The 21,751-nt window shown below is 35.8% G+C and overlaps 1 protein-coding gene across 1 annotated transcript in view; it reads left to right on the forward strand.

Moving 5' to 3' along the window:
• GPLD1 (glycosylphosphatidylinositol specific phospholipase D1) overlaps positions 1 to 20,833 on the forward strand; it is a 108,471-nt gene extending 87,638 nt beyond the window's left edge. The window contains exons 22-25 of the mRNA XM_089682251.1: positions 15,594 to 15,751; positions 18,258 to 18,284; positions 18,357 to 18,407; positions 20,194 to 20,833. Coding sequence (XP_089538377.1) covers positions 15,594 to 15,751; positions 18,258 to 18,284; positions 18,357 to 18,407; positions 20,194 to 20,274 — 317 coding nt within the window. The 3' untranslated portion in view covers positions 20,275 to 20,833. The remainder of the gene's footprint in view (positions 1 to 15,593; positions 15,752 to 18,257; positions 18,285 to 18,356; positions 18,408 to 20,193) is intronic.
• Positions 20,834 to 21,751: the final 918 nt, after the last annotated feature.

Below are 21,751 nucleotides of genomic sequence, written 5' to 3' on the forward strand. Positions count from 1 at the left end.
TATTGATGATATCATAATGATCTGGAGAGGTTCGGAAGATAATTTAAAGGGATTTGTGAGACATATTAATAATAACAAATATGGATTAAAGTTCACGGCTGTGAGTGATTTTACAGAGGTGAATTTTTTGGATCTCACAATATATAAACATGAAGGTGAAATATATACCAAAACTTTTTTCAAAGAGGTAGATAAAAATAGTTATATCCCCACCTCTAGTGGACATCACCCGAGATGGTTGTTCAGTACGCCAAGGAGCCAATTTACCAGGATTAAAAGGAATTGTAGTCAGCAGACAGATTTTGTAGATCAATCCAGACTTATTATAGATAGGTTTGTTGATAAAGGCTATGATAAATCCTTTTTGGAGACCGAAAGAAAAATAATTGAGAACAGAAATAGAGATACACTTTTGATGGGTAGAAATATTAAGGACAATAAAGGAGATATTGCCTTTATCTCTGATTTCAATAACCAATATAGGGATATTGAGAAGATTTTTAGAAAATACTGGCCTATACTGCTTAAAGATGAGACGTTGAAGAAAATTATTCCACACAAACCAAAGTTCATATATAGGAAAAATAAATCATTGCAGATGAAACTGGTCCACAATGTTTTAGACCCACCTAAAGAAAAAAACTTTTTTCCTGAATTACAAGGCTTTTATAATTGTAACAAGTGTAAGGCATGTAAAACAGTACAAAAAGGTTTAAAGAAAAAAAGAAAAAGTTTTGCTTCTATACATACAAATAAGGAATATAAGATCAATTCTTTAATTTCATGTAATTCTTCTCATGTGATCTACGTTCTGGAGTGCCCATGTCGGTTACAGTACGTAGGGAGAACAGGAAGATTATTAAAAACTAGGATTGGAGAACATCTTAATAATATAAGAAAGGGATATGATAAGCATAGTGTATCCAGGCACTTCAAAATGAAACATGATAGTGACCCAAGTCTAGTCACCTTTTATGGAATAGAGAAAGTTAACAAACATTGGAGGGGACTAGACTTGATTAATGCAATATCCAAAAGGGAAACATTCTGGATACATGAATTAGATGTATTAAAACCGAATGGGTTAAACATAGATATAGACCTAAACTGCTTCCTTACCAATTTTTGATAAAAAGCTGAAAGAGATATATATAGAGGTTAAAGTATGCCAAATATATAAGATAGGTGGAAAAATAAGGGATGATATATGCATGCATATCACTAATAGAAGTAAGGATGAAGAAAAGATTCTCCCTTTGAAGTGATTTATAGGGAGTTTTTTCCTTTAAGGTGATTTTAGTCTTGGGGATAAATAAGTTTATTACTTGTAGTTGTGATACGATATTAATATTGGAATTTGTAGTGAATGTATGCATATACATCTCCTTTGAATATGAGATGTGTTGGAGTCCCCCTTTATGTAATATGGTGACTATGGAATTGAGAATTATGAAGGAATACACTGGTTGACAAAGAAATATAAATGTCGAGTAATATAAAGTTGTCCTTGTAGAACTCGACATTTGGGATTTTGTAATTCATTTTTAATTTATTGCAATTTTTTTTGAGTTCAATTTTAATTTTTATTTTTATTTTTATTTTTTCAATGCTTTTAATATGCTTTTTTATAGTGGTTTATGTGAAACCCAATTCATTTATTATGATGTGTTGTATATAATTATAAAGGAAAAGATATTTGTTATAATTGATATTGGTATACTATGTAATCTTGCCAAGCGAGTGGTGGTGGGTAATACACCGCCACTTGTATTGGTCAGGAAGCGCCGCTATGCGTGAATGCAAGCGGTGTGTGGTTATTACCGCTATTGGTTGAAAGGCACTATTATGCAGAGTGCGAGCGGTATATATATGTCTCACTGACGTCTTGATCCATGCCGCTCCGTGAGGACGTCAGAGTGACGAAACGCGTAGGGCGGAGCTTATTGGATGACGTCAGGACGTTCCCTGGAGCTGTCGGCGAGGTGTCCGCGGTGAACGGGGCTCGTCCATTCCGTATACTTGATCGCTTGCTATACCAGTGTCAGGTGGACACTTCATTTTGTGAGTAGGATGCAATTGAAATAAAAGTTTTAAATGGTTCTTACTTGCTGCACCATCATGCCTTTTCTTTATTTTTGAGTGATTTTACTATACAATTGGAGGATGATCGTTGTATAAGGAGTCTTGGCTATACCTCAAAATCACTGCAGAGTATTGTTCCTGCTATCTGGAAGTGTCTAGACTATAGAGTGCTACTTCATGATCTACTTACTCATCGCTCCCAGAGCAAACGCGCTTGTGCTGATTTATAATCTAATCAGCATTGAGCTCTGGTGAGTTCATTCCATTCATTTGGTGGTGGATAAAGCACGGTGGAATTATATGTTTAAAGAAGAAAATTTTCTGTTCTTTGTGGTGTTGGACTTTCTTTTGTACACTTATATACACGAAATTTATGGATTATTTTCACTAAAAAGTTTTTTATGTTTGGACTTTTTACACATATATTTATGATGTTAATTTTGATATATATTTAGCGCATTCCTATTGCTGATTTTTTACATTTTACCAATAGTTTGGGTTAAAGGTTTGCTGCTGGAGAGGATTGATATTGTTGATTGGCGCTTTCTTTTTTGTTTTTTCTTGATTTATCACGTTGTTTTGCAAGTGATTTAAGATAAGCAGCCATGGATATTTTTGGGTACATGGAAAAAAGACAAGTAGATTTATTAGAAGTATTTAACCTCACTAATTTAAATAATGGAATTAATTTAGAAGAAAAATTTAAGAATCTGAAACACCTATTGGAAAAACAAATTAGGATATGGTGGGATGTTAATACTTTAGAATTATATCTGAAGGATAAGATCACACCAAGGAGATTGAGATGGGATATTCCAGCCAATGATGGTTTGGATGATAAAGATTTGATGGAGGAGTGGTTTTGGTTTTTTAATCACTGTGAGAGTAAATTGTTGGAATTGATTATTAAAAGGCGACAATTAAAATTGAAGAAATTGGAAATTAAGATTAAAGATCTAAAAGAAATTTTGGTGCCATTTATGGACACTACTGAATATAAAGAAAGATCAAAAAACATTCAAGAGTATATCATGAAAGTTGATAAAGACACAAAAAATAAAAAAGTTAAAAAATATAATAGAGACACAGATGATTACAAAAACAATAAGGTTTACAAATGGCAGGAAAATGTAAATGTTGAGGAGTGTGACTCCAAATAATCTACACCTGAAAAGACCCCTGGAAACACAACTAAATTACCTGGAAATATGGGAACCCCTAACTCCCCTCAGAAGAAATTAAATGTTCAATTTCAAGAGCAAAATAAAGAACAAATAAATATGCTTGAGAGAAATAATCCCACTCAGAGGCCCTATTTTGAAGGGAGGGGGAGATTTAATAGAGGCAATTTTGGATATAGAAGACCTGGTGGCCGTAGAGGCAATTGGTTTGGGAGAGGGGGGTTTCAGGGAAACTTCTATACCAGAGGGGGTGTTCAGGATCCCAACAGGAATTGGGACTCAGGGATGAGATATTATGGACCCAATTACAGAGGATGGAAGGAACCAGGCATAGATGGAGCAAGAAAAGATTTGGAAGGTATAGAGGAAAAAGAGGAGGCAAGCGAAAAGAAAAGGAAAAGAGACAAATAGGAAGTGGCATTTTTAATTTAAGTGATGTGATTTTAACGGAAAATGAAATAAAAGTATTGGATTTAGGTCTAAAGTATATACCTAATGTGAAGGTAAACAAATTTGATGTGTTTATAGACATCCAAAAATTTGTGAGAAAAATAAATATAAAAAATTTTTTTGAGTTAAATAAAAATAAAGGAAACAATAATATGTCAACCAGTGTATATCAACATAGCACCTTAAGGAATGCTTCGACATTTAATCCAAAGAATATAGGCAATGAATTTTTAGAGGTCTTTAAAAAGATGGTTGAGACAGATATTAAAAACATGGATCTAAAAAGGAAAAAATATACCCCTAAAGAAATTATACAAGGAATTAAAGATTTAGAAAAAAGGAAAGATATTGTGATTAGAGGAGCAGATAAGGGTGGCAGTATTGTGATTCTGAACAAAAAAGATTATGAATTGGAGATGAGTAGACTGTTGAATATGAAAGATACTTATAAGATCTTAACATCAAATCCGACCAAAAGTTTAAAAAAATGTTTAAAGCAGTTGATTAAGGAAGGAAGAACATCAGGTGTTTTGAATGATAAAGAAGCGAAATACCTTTATATCAAGCATCCTAAAACTCCAGTGATATATTATTTACCTAAATTACATAAAGATAAACAGAAGCCACCTGGGAGACCCATTGTGAGTGGGATTAATTCAATCTTTTCCCGTATTGGGGAATATATAGATTCTTTTTTGCAGTTAATAGTGAGGAATAATCGTGCTTTTTTGAGAGACAGCAGCGATCTTATTAATATACTGAAAACTATAGATGAGATTGATGACTGTTTTTTGGTGACTATTGATGTGGAGGCTTTGTATACCAGTATTAAGCAAGAGGATGGGATTAAAGCAGTGAGATGGGCTTTGAAACAGAAATCTATGATTAAAACCACCCAGAGAAGATTCATTATTAATTTGTTACAATTTGCTATGACTAACAATTTTTTCTGGTACAATAACACCTTCTTCCAGCAGTGCAAGGGTGTGGCAATGGGAGCTAAATATGCTCCCAGTGTGGCAAACATTGTTTTGGATAAATGGGAGGTTGAGTGTATCTTTGATAAATGGCCAGAAATAGTGTTATATAGGCGTTTTATTGATGATATCATAATGATCTGGAGAGGTTCGGAAGATAATTTAAAGGGATTTGTGAGACATATTAATAATAACAAATATGGATTAAAGTTCACGGCTGTGAGTGATTTTACAGAGGTGAATTTTTTGGATCTCACAATATATATATATCCAGGCATAGATGGAGCAAGAAAAGATTTGGAAGGTATAGAGGAAAAAGAGGAGGCAAGCGAAAAGAAAAGGAAAAGAGACAAATAGGAAGTGGCATTTTTAATTTAAGTGATGTGATTTTAACGGAAAATGAAATAAAAGTATTGGATTTAGGTCTAAAGTATATACCTAATGTGAAGGTAAACAAATTTGATGTGTTTATAGACATCCAAAAATTTGTGAGAAAAATAAATATAAAAAATTTTTTTGAGTTAAATAAAAATAAAGGAAACAATAATATGTCAACCAGTGTATATCAACATAGCACCTTAAGGAATGCTTCGACATTTAATCCAAAGAATATAGGCAATGAATTTTTAGAGGTCTTTAAAAAGATGGTTGAGACAGATATTAAAAACATGGATCTAAAAAGGAAAAAATATACCCCTAAAGAAATTATACAAGGAATTAAAGATTTAGAAAAAAGGAAAGATATTGTGATTAGAGGAGCAGATAAGGGTGGCAGTATTGTGATTCTGAACAAAAAAGATTATGAATTGGAGATGAGTAGACTGTTGAATATGAAAGATACTTATAAGATCTTAACATCAAATCCGACCAAAAGTTTAAAAAAATGTTTAAAGCAGTTGATTAAGGAAGGAAGAACATCAGGTGTTTTGAATGATAAAGAAGCGAAATACCTTTATATCAAGCATCCTAAAACTCCAGTGATATATTATTTACCTAAATTACATAAAGATAAACAGAAGCCACCTGGGAGACCCATTGTGAGTGGGATTAATTCGATCTTTTCCCGTATTGGGGAATATATAGATTCTTTTTTGCAGTTAATAGTGAGGAATAATCGTGCTTTTTTGAGAGACAGCAGCGATCTTATTAATATACTGAAAACTATAGATGAGATTGATGACTGTTTTTTGGTGACTATTGATGTGGAGGCTTTGTATACCAGTATTAAGCAAGAGGATGGGATTAAAGCAGTGAGATGGGCTTTGAAACAGAAATCTATGATTAAAACCACCCAGAGAAGATTCATTATTAATTTGTTACAATTTGCTATGACTAACAATTTTTTCTGGTACAATAACACCTTCTTCCAGCAGTGCAAGGGTGTGGCAATGGGAGCTAAATATGCTCCCAGTGTGGCAAACATTGTTTTGGATAAATGGGAGGTTGAGTGTATCTTTGATAAATGGCCAGAAATAGTGTTATATAGGCGTTTTATTGATGATATCATAATGATCTGGAGAGGTTCGGAAGATAATTTAAAGGGATTTGTGAGACATATTAATAATAACAAATATGGATTAAAGTTCACGGCTGTGAGTGATTTTACAGAGGTGAATTTTTTGGATCTCACAATATATAAACATGAAGGTGAAATATATACCAAAACTTTTTTCAAAGAGGTAGATAAAAATAGTTATATCCCCACCTCTAGTGGACATCACCCGAGATGGTTGTTCAGTACGCCAAGGAGCCAATTTACCAGGATTAAAAGGAATTGTAGTCAGCAGACAGATTTTGTAGATCAATCCAGACTTATTATAGATAGGTTTGTTGATAAAGGCTATGATAAATCCTTTTTGGAGACCGAAAGAAAAATAATTGAGAACAGAAATAGAGATACACTTTTGATGGGTAGAAATATTAAGGACAATAAAGGAGATATTGCCTTTATCTCTGATTTCAATAACCAATATAGGGATATTGAGAAGATTTTTAGAAAATACTGGCCTATACTGCTTAAAGATGAGACGTTGAAGAAAATTATTCCACACAAACCAAAGTTCATATATAGGAAAAATAAATCATTGCAGATGAAACTGGTCCACAATGTTTTAGACCCACCTAAAGAAAAAAACTTTTTTCCTGAATTACAAGGCTTTTATAATTGTAACAAGTGTAAGGCATGTAAAACAGTACAAAAAGGTTTAAAGAAAAAAAGAAAAAGTTTTGCTTCTATACATACAAATAAGGAATATAAGATCAATTCTTTAATTTCATGTAATTCTTCTCATGTGATCTACGTTCTGGAGTGCCCATGTCGGTTACAGTACGTAGGGAGAACAGGAAGATTATTAAAAACTAGGATTGGAGAACATCTTAATAATATAAGAAAGGGATATGATAAGCATAGTGTATCCAGGCACTTCAAAATGAAACATGATAGTGACCCAAGTCTAGTCACCTTTTATGGAATAGAGAAAGTTAACAAACATTGGAGGGGACTAGACTTGATTAATGCAATATCCAAAAGGGAAACATTCTGGATACATGAATTAGATGTATTAAAACCGAATGGGTTAAACATAGATATAGACCTAAACTGCTTCCTTACCAATTTTTGATAAAAAGCTGAAAGAGATATATATAGAGGTTAAAGTATGCCAAATATATAAGATAGGTGGAAAAATAAGGGATGATATATGCATGCATATCACTAATAGAAGTAAGGATGAAGAAAAGATTCTCCCTTTGAAGTGATTTATAGGGAGTTTTTTCCTTTAAGGTGATTTTAGTCTTGGGGATAAATAAGTTTATTACTTGTAGTTGTGATACGATATTAATATTGGAATTTGTAGTGAATGTATGCATATACATCTCCTTTGAATATGAGATGTGTTGGAGTCCCCCTTTATGTAATATGGTGACTATGGAATTGAGAATTATGAAGGAATACACTGGTTGACAAAGAAATATAAATGTCGAGTAATATAAAGTTGTCCTTGTAGAACTCGACATTTGGGATTTTGTAATTCATTTTTAATTTATTGCAATTTTTTTTGAGTTCAATTTTAATTTTTATTTTTATTTTTATTTTTTCAATGCTTTTAATATGCTTTTTTATAGTGGTTTATGTGAAACCCAATTCATTTATTATGATGTGTTGTATATAATTATAAAGGAAAAGATATTTGTTATAATTGATATTGGTATACTATGTAATCTTGCCAAGCGAGTGGTGGTGGGTAATACACCGCCACTTGTATTGGTCAGGAAGCGCCGCTATGCGTGAATGCAAGCGGTGTGTGGTTATTACCGCTATTGGTTGAAAGGCACTATTATGCAGAGTGCGAGCGGTATATATATGTCTCACTGACGTCTTGATCCATGCCGCTCCGTGAGGACGTCAGAGTGACGAAACGCGTAGGGCGGAGCTTATTGGATGACGTCAGGACGTTCCCTGGAGCTGTCGGCGAGGTGTCCGCGGTGAACGGGGCTCGTCCATTCCGTATACTTGATCGCTTGCTATACCAGTGTCAGGTGGACACTTCATTTTGTGAGTAGGATGCAATTGAAATAAAAGTTTTAAATGGTTCTTACTTGCTGCACCATCATGCCTTTTCTTTATTTTTGAGTGATTTTACTATACAATTGGAGGATGATCGTTGTATAAGGAGTCTTGGCTATACCTCAAAATCACTGCAGAGTATTGTTCCTGCTATCTGGAAGTGTCTAGACTATAGAGTGCTACTTCATGATCTACTTACTCATCGCTCCCAGAGCAAACGCGCTTGTGCTGATTTATAATCTAATCAGCATTGAGCTCTGGTGAGTTCATTCCATTCATTTGGTGGTGGATAAAGCACGGTGGAATTATATGTTTAAAGAAGAAAATTTTCTGTTCTTTGTGGTGTTGGACTTTCTTTTGTACACTTATATACACGAAATTTATGGATTATTTTCACTAAAAAGTTTTTTATGTTTGGACTTTTTACACATATATTTATGATGTTAATTTTGATATATATTTAGCGCATTCCTATTGCTGATTTTTTACATTTTACCAATAGTTTGGGTTAAAGGTTTGCTGCTGGAGAGGATTGATATTGTTGATTGGCGCTTTCTTTTTTGTTTTTTCTTGATTTATCACGTTGTTTTGCAAGTGATTTAAGATAAGCAGCCATGGATATTTTTGGGTACATGGAAAAAAGACAAGTAGATTTATTAGAAGTATTTAACCTCACTAATTTAAATAATGGAATTAATTTAGAAGAAAAATTTAAGAATCTGAAACACCTATTGGAAAAACAAATTAGGATATGGTGGGATGTTAATACTTTAGAATTATATCTGAAGGATAAGATCACACCAAGGAGATTGAGATGGGATATTCCAGCCAATGATGGTTTGGATGATAAAGATTTGATGGAGGAGTGGTTTTGGTTTTTTAATCACTGTGAGAGTAAATTGTTGGAATTGATTATTAAAAGGCGACAATTAAAATTGAAGAAATTGGAAATTAAGATTAAAGATCTAAAAGAAATTTTGGTGCCATTTATGGACACTACTGAATATAAAGAAAGATCAAAAAACATTCAAGAGTATATCATGAAAGTTGATAAAGACACAAAAAATAAAAAAGTTAAAAAATATAATAGAGACACAGATGATTACAAAAACAATAAGGTTTACAAATGGCAGGAAAATGTAAATGTTGAGGAGTGTGACTCCAAATAATCTACACCTGAAAAGACCCCTGGAAACACAACTAAATTACCTGGAAATATGGGAACCCCTAACTCCCCTCAGAAGAAATTAAATGTTCAATTTCAAGAGCAAAATAAAGAACAAATAAATATGCTTGAGAGAAATAATCCCACTCAGAGGCCCTATTTTGAAGGGAGGGGGAGATTTAATAGAGGCAATTTTGGATATAGAAGACCTGGTGGCCGTAGAGGCAATTGGTTTGGGAGAGGGGGGTTTCAGGGAAACTTCTATACCAGAGGGGGTGTTCAGGATCCCAACAGGAATTGGGACTCAGGGATGAGATATTATGGACCCAATTACAGAGGATGGAAGGAACCAGGCATAGATGGAGCAAGAAAAGATTTGGAAGGTATAGAGGAAAAAGAGGAGGCAAGCGAAAAGAAAAGGAAAAGAGACAAATAGGAAGTGGCATTTTTAATTTAAGTGATGTGATTTTAACGGAAAATGAAATAAAAGTATTGGATTTAGGTCTAAAGTATATACCTAATGTGAAGGTAAACAAATTTGATGTGTTTATAGACATCCAAAAATTTGTGAGAAAAATAAATATAAAAATTTTTTTTGAGTTAAATAAAAATAAAGGAAACAATAATATGTCAACCAGTGTATATCAACATAGCACCTTAAGGAATGCTTCGACATTTAATCCAAAGAATATAGGCAATGAATTTTTAGAGGTCTTTAAAAAGATGGTTGAGACAGATATTAAAAACATGGATCTAAAAAGGAAAAAATATACCCCTAAAGAAATTATACAAGGAATTAAAGATTTAGAAAAAAGGAAAGATATTGTGATTAGAGGAGCAGATAAGGGTGGCAGTATTGTGATTCTGAACAAAAAAGATTATGAATTGGAGATGAGTAGACTGTTGAATATGAAAGATACTTATAAGATCTTAACATCAAATCCGACCAAAAGTTTAAAAAAATGTTTAAAGCAGTTGATTAAGGAAGGAAGAACATCAGGTGTTTTGAATGATAAAGAAGCGAAATACCTTTATATCAAGCATCCTAAAACTCCAGTGATATATTATTTACCTAAATTACATAAAGATAAACAGAAGCCACCTGGGAGACCCATTGTGAGTGGGATTAATTCGATCTTTTCCCGTATTGGGGAATATATAGATTCTTTTTTGCAGTTAATAGTGAGGAATAATCGTGCTTTTTTGAGAGACAGCAGCGATCTTATTAATATACTGAAAACTATAGATGAGATTGATGACTGTTTTTTGGTGACTATTGATGTGGAGGCTTTGTATACCAGTATTAAGCAAGAGGATGGGATTAAAGCAGTGAGATGGGCTTTGAAACAGAAATCTATGATTAAAACCACCCAGAGAAGATTCATTATTAATTTGTTACAATTTGCTATGACTAACAATTTTTTCTGGTACAATAACACCTTCTTCCAGCAGTGCAAGGGTGTGGCAATGGGAGCTAAATATGCTCCCAGTGTGGCAAACATTGTTTTGGATAAATGGGAGGTTGAGTGTATCTTTGATAAATGGCCAGAAATAGTGTTATATAGGCGTTTTATTGATGATATCATAATGATCTGGAGAGGTTCGGAAGATAATTTAAAGGGATTTGTGAGACATATTAATAATAACAAATATGGATTAAAGTTCACGGCTGTGAGTGATTTTACAGAGGTGAATTTTTTGGATCTCACAATATATAAACATGAAGGTGAAATATATACCAAAACTTTTTTCAAAGAGGTAGATAAAAATAGTTATATCCCCACCTCTAGTGGACATCACCCGAGATGGTTGTTCAGTACGCCAAGGAGCCAATTTACCAGGATTAAAAGGAATTGTAGTCAGCAGACAGATTTTGTAGATCAATCCAGACTTATTATAGATAGGTTTGTTGATAAAGGCTATGATAAATCCTTTTTGGAGACCGAAAGAAAAATAATTGAGAACAGAAATAGAGATACACTTTTGATGGGTAGAAATATTAAGGACAATAAAGGAGATATTGCCTTTATCTCTGATTTCAATAACCAATATAGGGATATTGAGAAGATTTTTAGAAAATACTGGCCTATACTGCTTAAAGATGAGACGTTGAAGAAAATTATTCCACACAAACCAAAGTTCATATATAGGAAAAATAAATCATTGCAGATGAAACTGGTCCACAATGTTTTAGACCCACCTAAAGAAAAAAACTTTTTTCCTGAATTACAAGGCTTTTATAATTGTAACAAGTGTAAGGCATGTAAAACAGTACAAAAAGGTTTAAAGAAAAAAAGAAAAAGTTTTGCTTCTATACATACAAATAAGGAATATAAGATCAATTCTTTAATTTCATGTAATTCTTCTCATGTGATCTACGTTCTGGAGTGCCCATGTCGGTTACAGTACGTAGGGAGAACAGGAAGATTATTAAAAACTAGGATTGGAGAACATCTTAATAATATAAGAAAGGGATATGATAAGCATAGTGTATCCAGGCACTTCAAAATGAAACATGATAGTGACCCAAGTCTAGTCACCTTTTATGGAATAGAGAAAGTTAACAAACATTGGAGGGGACTAGACTTGATTAATGCAATATCCAAAAGGGAAACATTCTGGATACATGAATTAGATGTATTAAAACCGAATGGGTTAAACATAGATATAGACCTAAACTGCTTCCTTACCAATTTTTGATAAAAAGCTGAAAGAGATATATATAGAGGTTAAAGTATGCCAAATATATAAGATAGGTGGAAAAATAAGGGATGATATATGCATGCATATCACTAATAGAAGTAAGGATGAAGAAAAGATTCTCCCTTTGAAGTGATTTATAGGGAGTTTTTTCCTTTAAGGTGATTTTAGTCTTGGGGATAAATAAGTTTATTACTTGTAGTTGTGATACGATATTAATATTGGAATTTGTAGTGAATGTATGCATATACATCTCCTTTGAATATGAGATGTGTTGGAGTCCCCCTTTATGTAATATGGTGACTATGGAATTGAGAATTATGAAGGAATACACTGGTTGACAAAGAAATATAAATGTCGAGTAATATAAAGTTGTCCTTGTAGAACTCGACATTTGGGATTTTGTAATTCATTTTTAATTTATTGCAATTTTTTTTGAGTTCAATTTTAATTTTTATTTTTATTTTTATTTTTTCAATGCTTTTAATATGCTTTTTTATAGTGGTTTATGTGAAACCCAATTCATTTATTATGATGTGTTGTATATAATTATAAAGGAAAAGATATTTGTTATAATTGATATTGGTATACTATGTAATCTTGCCAAGCGAGTGGTGGTGGGTAATACACCGCCACTTGTATTGGTCAGGAAGCGCCGCTATGCGTGAATGCAAGCGGTGTGTGGTTATTACCGCTATTGGTTGAAAGGCACTATTATGCAGAGTGCGAGCGGTATATATATGTCTCACTGACGTCTTGATCCATGCCGCTCCGTGAGGACGTCAGAGTGACGAAACGCGTAGGGCGGAGCTTATTGGATGACGTCAGGACGTTCCCTGGAGCTGTCGGCGAGGTGTCCGCGGTGAACGGGGCTCGTCCATTCCGTATACTTGATCGCTTGCTATACCAGTGTCAGGTGGACACTTCATTTTGTGAGTAGGATGCAATTGAAATAAAAGTTTTAAATGGTTCTTACTTGCTGCACCATCATGCCTTTTCTTTATTTTTGAGTGATTTTACTATACAATTGGAGGATGATCGTTGTATAAGGAGTCTTGGCTATACCTCAAAATCACTGCAGAGTATTGTTCCTGCTATCTGGAAGTGTCTAGACTATAGAGTGCTACTTCATGATCTACTTACTCATCGCTCCCAGAGCAAACGCGCTTGTGCTGATTTATAATCTAATCAGCATTGAGCTCTGGTGAGTTCATTCCATTCATTTGGTGGTGGATAAAGCACGGTGGAATTATATGTTTAAAGAAGAAAATTTTCTGTTCTTTGTGGTGTTGGACTTTCTTTTGTACACTTATATACACGAAATTTATGGATTATTTTCACTAAAAAGTTTTTTATGTTTGGACTTTTTACACATATATTTATGATGTTAATTTTGATATATATTTAGCGCATTCCTATTGCTGATTTTTTACATTTTACCAATAGTTTGGGTTAAAGGTTTGCTGCTGGAGAGGATTGATATTGTTGATTGGCGCTTTCTTTTTTGTTTTTTCTTTTTTTAATGTTCATAAGGTAACCTGCAAGTACTTGTATTTGGAAGTCTAAAGCTGGGCACAGATAGATCAAAATTCATGCGGTACAGCAGGGACCAGTCGAATTTTCATCCATGTATGGATGTCCCTGTTCCACTGAAGTTGATAGTTAGATCAACTTTTGTCAACGGGAAATCTTTTGTTGGAAATTCCTGCTGTCACACTAAAATGTATCAGCTGGGGGAAATTCCTTCATCCTTCTTGTTTGTGTAGATGAAGATATCTACACGTTTTTTTTTATTCATCCCACATTTATGGCCAGCTTCCAATTAAAGTGGCTCTAAAGGCTGAAGGTTTTTAACCTTCATGCATTCTATGCAGTGTGCAGCTCCCCCCTCATACTCATCTGCGCCCGATCCAATCCAGCAATGTGCATGAGAGCAGAAGCTCTCCTGGGTCTTTGCCTCCTCATTGGCCAAGACACAGCAGTGGAAGTCATTAGCTCCCGCTGCTGTCCATCACAGCTATTGAGGAGGGAGTGGGGGGCAAGGTCAAGCTGTGCTCTGTGTGTCTCAAAGACACACAGAGGAGGCTCGGGAGCAAGAATGCATGAGTGCCCCCAAAGCAAGCAGCTTGCGCTGGGGGCACTTAGCAGGGGGAAGGGGCATAGAGTGCCGGTAGGAGACCCCAAAAAAGAAGGATCGGGCTGCTCTGTGCAAAACCATTGCACAGGGCAGGTAAGCATGACGTTTGTTATTTTGAAAAAAAATCTAAACCTTCACAGTCACTACAAATCTATGCAGAGTGTCAGCTCCCCTCCCCTTGAGCTTCCCTAAACAAACTTTGGAAGCTTATTATCTCTCAAATCTGTGCATCTGTACTTTTAAATAGGCACAAAAAAAATTACAAATGATCCAACAGCTTATCCTTATCTCTATTCAATCACTTTATCAAAGGGCTCAAAAAAAAGCATATAACCTGACAAAGTTTCTGAAACCAAGTTATACCTAATTGACAATGATGATTTGTTTAATAAAAAAACCCAGAAACTGAAAAAAATGGAAACATATTTATTCCAATTAAAAATAAAAAAATATTCAGTTGTTTCTGGAAAGGCTAATTAACATGTATACAACAAAGGAATGAAAGGGAAGGGCTGTATGATATTGAAGGGATAAATGAACTCACCTCTGTCCATGACCTTTTTATCACAAACTCCTTTAACCTACTTGCAATTACGGAAACCTGGCTTCATGAATCTGACTTTCCCTCTCCTGCTGCCCTCTCCCATGGTGGTCTCCTCTTGACTCACTCTCCCAGGCCTAGTGGATGGATAGGAGGTGGAGCTGGAAACCTCCTATCTCCTCAAAGCACTTTTCAGGTCCTTCATTCACCTCCCTCTCTGTCCCTCTCCTCATTTGAAATTCACTGTATTCGTCTAATATCTCCAGTTTCTCTAAGAATTGCTGTGATCTGTTGGCCATCCACAACTCTGCCCCCAGCTACATCACCAACCTGGTCTCAAAATATCTACCAAAATATCTGTTCAATCCTCCCAAGACCTTCTACTCTCTAGTTCCTCTGTCATCTCCTCCCATGCTCGCCTCCAGGACTTCTCCCGAGCTTCTCCTATCCTATGGAACTCCCTACCCCAATGTGTCCGGCTATCTCCTAATCTATCCACCATTAGATGATCCTGAAAACCTCTCTTTAAAGAAGCCTATCCTGCTTCTAACTAGTAAAGTGCCTTTTATTTCCTCCATCAGCTCATCCCCCACAGCAGTTACCTTTTGTATTACTCAACCCTTTTTCCTAGATTGTAAACTCTAATGAGCAGGACCCTCTGTTCCCTCTTGTACCAAATTGTATTGTAACTGTAATGTCTACCTTCATTTTGTAAAGCGCTGCACAAAGTGTTGCCACAATATATAAATCCTGTATAGTAATAATAAATGCTTTGTTTTTATATTTGGCTTGCAGATGAAATCATTGTGTCCTCACCTTTATGTACTAGTGACTACACCTCAATGTTCAGTTCTCAAGCAGGCCGAGTCTATATTTATAATGGAAATACCACTTCTACAGGATTGCTAAAAGAAAAATGCAAATCATGGACTTCCCCGTGTCCGGAGGACTGGGTATGAGATTTATGAAATAACACCTTCTGTTTTTCTAAATGTTTTCTGCTTTGCCCATATACTGTATGTATCCAGTCTTTTATAGGATACGGGATTTTCAACTATATTTCATTCTAAAGATGCTTTTGCTCAAGGTGACAGATTATGGTCACTCCTGTGTTTTTTTTTTATTTTCCTTACATGTGATTGGATATTCTTTGTAAACTGAAGCTCCTTCCATACATGTTTGGTCCAGCGCTGCTGCCTCTCCATGGAACTTTGGGCTGCATTTGCATGCTTTCCTCCTTCACATACAATGCAGGGTAACTGAGCGAACTATTGGCGCTTTATAAATACTGTATAAAAATAATAATATAGCCTTGCATTGAAGGTGATGACACAAGCATGTAAAGAGAACAACACTGGAGCCTGCAGGACGGAGAAATACAGCTTATCCCTGTACCCCTAAACTATTATTTAACCCTTGCAGCGTGAGAAGGGTCCTGCTGCAGGAATATATTTTGTTTAATTCCAAGAGTTCAGCTGTATAGTGGATGTAAAGGCTCTTATTTATTTTTAAGTAACAAACATGTTATATTTGCCTGCTCTGTGCAACGGTATTGCACAGAGTGGCCCAGACCTCCTCTTTTGGGGTCCCCTGCCAACACTCTCAGCATCTCCTCTTCTCAGTGTGCCCACATTGGAAGCTGGGCTGTGTGTGCGCCCATTGACACAAACACCGCCCCCCTCCACTTCCCCCTCATAGGATTTGATTGAGAGCAGCAAGAGCCAATGGCTCCAACTTCCGCAGCAAAGCCTGTGACTACGGACAGAGGGGGCAGGCACAGAGCTAGATTGACTCAGGCAAGTATTTGGAGGGGGATGAAGGGGTGATACTATTACTGGGACATTTTTAACCCTAATGCAAGGAATGCATTAAGGTAAAAAAATGTCTAACCTTTGGAATCACTTTAACCCCTTTGTTGCCAGAACCGCTTTTGCATTTTTTGCACGTTTAAAAAATCATTTTAGGTCTGAAGATTACATGAAATTTAACATGAGCCCATGTAACATGATTTCCTATGGATCTAGTTCACATCTGTGCGGTTTGAGCCGGTGTGGATTTTTGAAAGGGTCAGGGACTTTTTTCTCTGCAGCTAATTGCATTTTTCGTATAATAGATGTCAATGGAACCGCATCAAAAACACATGCAAAATTCATGTACATGCATTTTTGGTGCATTTCCTGCATGACAACAGACACCTCCCCCTAGCAACATACAACAAACACATCCCAAAAACCGCAAAATGCATAAAAAAAGCAATACAAACATGTCAAAAATGCATGTGAAAAAAATACAAAAACACACTAGGAAAATGCATCAACCACAACCTGCATAAGTGTGAACCTAGCCTTATGTAAAACCTTTAACCAAAAAGCAATAAAAAATATATCTGTTGCTGAAACTGCTTAAAAAATGTTATCTGGAATTCAACTTTAATTTGTGAGCCAAAGCCATCTGCTAGTGGATCTAACACTACCCTGTCCCCAGATTGACAATGTCACTGTCTTAGGGTGGCTCGGTTCCTCCTCCATCTAGAGTGTAGACACCTTAAGACATGAAGTGTGTTACTGGCCGGACCAAAAGGTGAAAATAAAGGAAAAAAAAAACGTTGAATGTGGCTATGACCACTTTAAGCTTACTGCTAATAATGGGATATGAATGGAAATATTTGACCATTTGTGCAATGTTCTTATGCATTGTCGATTCACAGCTGGTATATGTTTGCAGGATATAGGTGAATCTGCGCACTTGTAGGGGTTTTCTATGACAACTGTCTGATGCCTGTGGGTACCAAACCCCTGTATATTAGAGATAATTAAATTTTATTTAAAGTGTTACTAAACCCAGGGCCCTGCATTCACTACATCTGGTCTCCCACAATACACAGAACATGGAAATGCAATTATTTTAGTAAATATAAACTGCTAAATTCCTTTTCTCATCAGCAGTTAGTCTAATGACTTCTATCAGTGTCCAACAGAGCACTGGTTAAAGCTTGCAGGAGGAGTTTTCATTCTGCTGTGACTGTCCTAGGAGACTGCATGACCCCTGACCCTCTGTATAGACACAGCTGATTAGCCCTGTGCTGATCACATGCACTCTCCCAAGAAAAAAAACAAAACAAAACTCCACAGCAATTCACACCAAACTGAGCTGTGCAGCTTGACCCCAAGGCTCTGTTGGGGACAGTGGGAGACGGAGAGGATCAGAGAAGAGAGGATCAAACATGTGTTTTTTTTTTTTTACACAATGCAGAGGATAAACCCCTTACGTTCCACAGTATAACAAGCATGCTTTACTGCATACACAGACTGATTTTACTGTTGTGGGTTTAGTAACACTTTAACAGGTGAACCACAGCTAAATAATATTAATAAAGATTCATGTCATCAAGACTTAGTTGTCTATTCTAAAAGAAGCATGCAATACTTTTGAAAGTTAGTGTCTTTTTTTCTTTTGCAGGCAGAATATGTACTAATCTCACCAGAAGTAAGTTGAATATTTAAGGTAAAAAATGCCCACATTTTTTGACATTTATTTTAATGAAGCTCAATATTTCAGGAAAAATCAAGGTTTGGAAGTGCTGTGGCTACTGTGAATTCCAAACAAAAGGTAGGTAAAGTCAACTGCACAACTTAGATTCCAGTGTAGTAGTTAAAAGTTTGTTGCAACAAGCAACATTATCACATGACAAAAAAAAGACTACTCTTTACTGTACTTGAACTGGCTGAACATAGAAACATAGAGTGAAGGCAGGAAAAAAAGACCAAGTGGTCTTGATAAATGTTGATAAATGTCATGCACTTGGGGTTAGGAATATGCATGCATCATACATACTGGGGGGGTACAATTGGGGGAATCAATGGTAGAGAAGGATCTGGGGGTTCTGGTAGATCACAAGCTTAATAATGGCATGCAATGCCAAGCTGTAGTTTCTAAAGCAAGCAAAATCCTCTCTTGTATTAAAAGAGGTATAGACTCCAAAGAGAGAGATATCACTTTACCCCGGTACAAATCATTAGTAAGACTTCATCTGGAATATACAGTTCAGTTTTGGGCACCGATTCACAAAAAGAACATTGGGGAACTGGAGAAAGTGCAGAGAAGGGCAACCAAACTGATAAGAGGCATGGAGGAGCTCAGCTATGAGGAAAGATTAGAGGAACTGAATGTATTCTCTCTTGAGAAGAGGAGATTAAGGAGGGATATGATCAACATGTATAAATACATCAGTGGTTCATATAGAGAACTCGGTGTAGAGCTATTCACCCTGAGGTCATCACAGAGGGGCACTCTTTACGTCTGGAGGAAAAGAAATTTAATCTCCAAACACGGAAAGGTTTCTTGACAGTGAGAGTTGTGAAAATGTGGAATAGACTCCCTCATGGGTTGGTTCTGGCCAACTCAATGGATTGCTTTAAAAGAGGCCTGGATTATTCCCTAGATACATAGAATATAACTGGATACTAACATTTATAGATAAATTTGATCCAGAAAATATCTGATTGCCTCTCAGGGAAGGAATTTTTTCCCCAGCAGGAGCAAATTGGATCACGCTTTGCTGGGTTTTTTTTGTCTTCCTCTGGATCAACTGTGGGTGTAGGATTATAACTTTTTTTTTTATGGTTGAACTGGATGGATGTTTGTCTTTTTTCAGCCAGACTAACTATGTAGCTATGTAACTGTGGTCAACTGAGTCTGTCCTTTTTTGTTATATGTATTTATATATTAAAAATTTTTTTGTCTGAATATAGATCTCTGTTTGTCCAAGCATGTTTGAACGCACTATTATCAGTAAAATTAGCTTGTGGTTTTAAGCTCCCAGGTGAGTTTCCTGATAGACACTCTGTTAGACACTCTGTTACAGCAGAAAATGTCTCTGTGAAATTTTTGTGGCCCTATATTTGTAGGAGCAATTGCGACAATTATCACAATCAATTAGGGCCTTATGATTAAAACTGATTATAATTCTGAGTTGGTCACAAAAATTCCTTTGACTGGATCCAAGTGTTGTATGTTGATATAAAGAACACATCTTGCAGCAGTACAAATTCATCTATTACCTCCTGTAGTGTTTGGTTCCAATTCTGAAGAACTCATTTTGGAAGTCCACATGCACACTGGACCTTCCATTTGAGGATGCCCCACAGATGCTCAATAGGGTTTAGATCTGGACACATACTTCCCAAAATGTTAGATTTCAGCTAACAGAATGCCAGCAGGGGGCTGGTCTGTGCCTTCCTCCGGCATCAAAACGCTTGGATTTTGTGAAGTGCTGCTAGCTGCCCAGGGTGCATAAGATTTAATGCAAAAATGTTTAGATGTGACATGAGTAAACCTGCTGGTAGAAAACACAGTTGGTGATTATATTAAAGATTTCTTGTTTTTGAAATTTCAGAAGCAGGTCATTGTTGCAGCTGTAAGAAGCTCCAATAGAGCAAGACTGGCTGGAGCAGTGTACATTTACAATCTCAAATGAATACTCCTATATGTTTAAAAAAAACCCAAAAAAACAGTGATACAGCAAAGGGTGAATTTGGTTATAGAAAACATCAGTCACCTTTTGGGCAAGAAAGGAAAACGTGTGTAACTGCAATCAGTAGAATGCTCTTCCATATCCGTTCTTTGGCAAAGAGGTTTCTTGGATGTTTGCATCAAAAATCATAGAGAAGAGAATATCTGCTCAAACTGTCCTTGTTCAGCTGGAAAGAATGGCGAGACCACCCGAATAGATAAACTACAAGTCAAGCAGCTGAAACAATATTCCATAAAATAAGTATCAACTGTAATGATCTGTGGAAATGCAACAGCAATTTTCTGTAATCCATGCCACTAGACTGGCTGAACTAGAGACTCAGGACAAAGTGGGATGGTAATTAGTATCTTGCAAAACCATATTATTGCCAACTAAGGATGTTTCAATTATTACATTTTCAGCCTGAACCTTTTACCGAAACAATGAAAATAACCATATGATGTGAAAAATTAATTTTTCTTTAGTATGTTTCACACATTTAAATAAAACATGTTTTGCAAAACCTTTTCTCCTTTCTAAATGTAATGATATAAGCAATATTTTTCTAAAAGTACTCCACCATCAAACTACTGTAACTGAACAAACGATCACAGAATCTATCAAAGTAACCATTATTGCCCTTTGGTTAAAGTGTTACTAAACCCTCAACAGTAAAATCAGTCTGTATATGCAGTAAAGCATTCTAGTTATACTCACCGTGGAACCTAAGGGGTTAATCCTCTGCATTGTGTAAAAATACGGTTTGATCCTATCTTCTATGATCCTCCCCTTGTTCTACTGTCCCCAATCCATCTGCTGATAGTACAGAGCTCTAGGAGTCACTCTGCACATGCTCAGTTTGGTGGGTATTGCTAGATAGTTTTTGGGAGGGTGCATGCGATCAGCACATGGCCAATCAGCACTGTCAAAGGGTCGGGGGTTATGCAGCCTGATAGGACAGAACAGAATGAAAACTTCTCCTACAAACTTTAACTAGTGCTCTGCTGGACACTGATGGAAGTCACAAGACTGCTATATACTGCTAATGAAAACCGGTATTTAGTAGTTTATATTTACTGAATAATTGCATTTCCATGTTCTGTGTACTATGGGAGACCAGATATAGTGAATGCAGGGTCCTGGGTTTAGTAACACTGTAAATAAGTGTGTGTTACAGGCACAGTGAAGGTTGGTGTGAGGGTATTTTAGTACGGTGCTACGCGCATATGAAAATATAAAAAAGAAAACCGTATGCACTGCTGTGTGTGTCAGACCCCCCAAAAATATTATATTTACTTAAAATTGTGATATCCAACCAAAAAAATAGCTATATATACAATAGTCTGCTGTGAGATGTATGTGGAACTGCAGCTACCATCGAACCAGTGTTCATTCACTTAACCAAAAACATTTGATGTATAGAAAAAAAATGATGCACTGC

Source organism: Staurois parvus, unplaced genomic scaffold, assembly GCF_062004578.1.
Source record: "Staurois parvus isolate SC_StPar_1 unplaced genomic scaffold, SC_StPar_1.0 ptg000287l, whole genome shotgun sequence".
NCBI lineage: Eukaryota > Metazoa > Chordata > Amphibia > Anura > Ranidae > Staurois > Staurois parvus.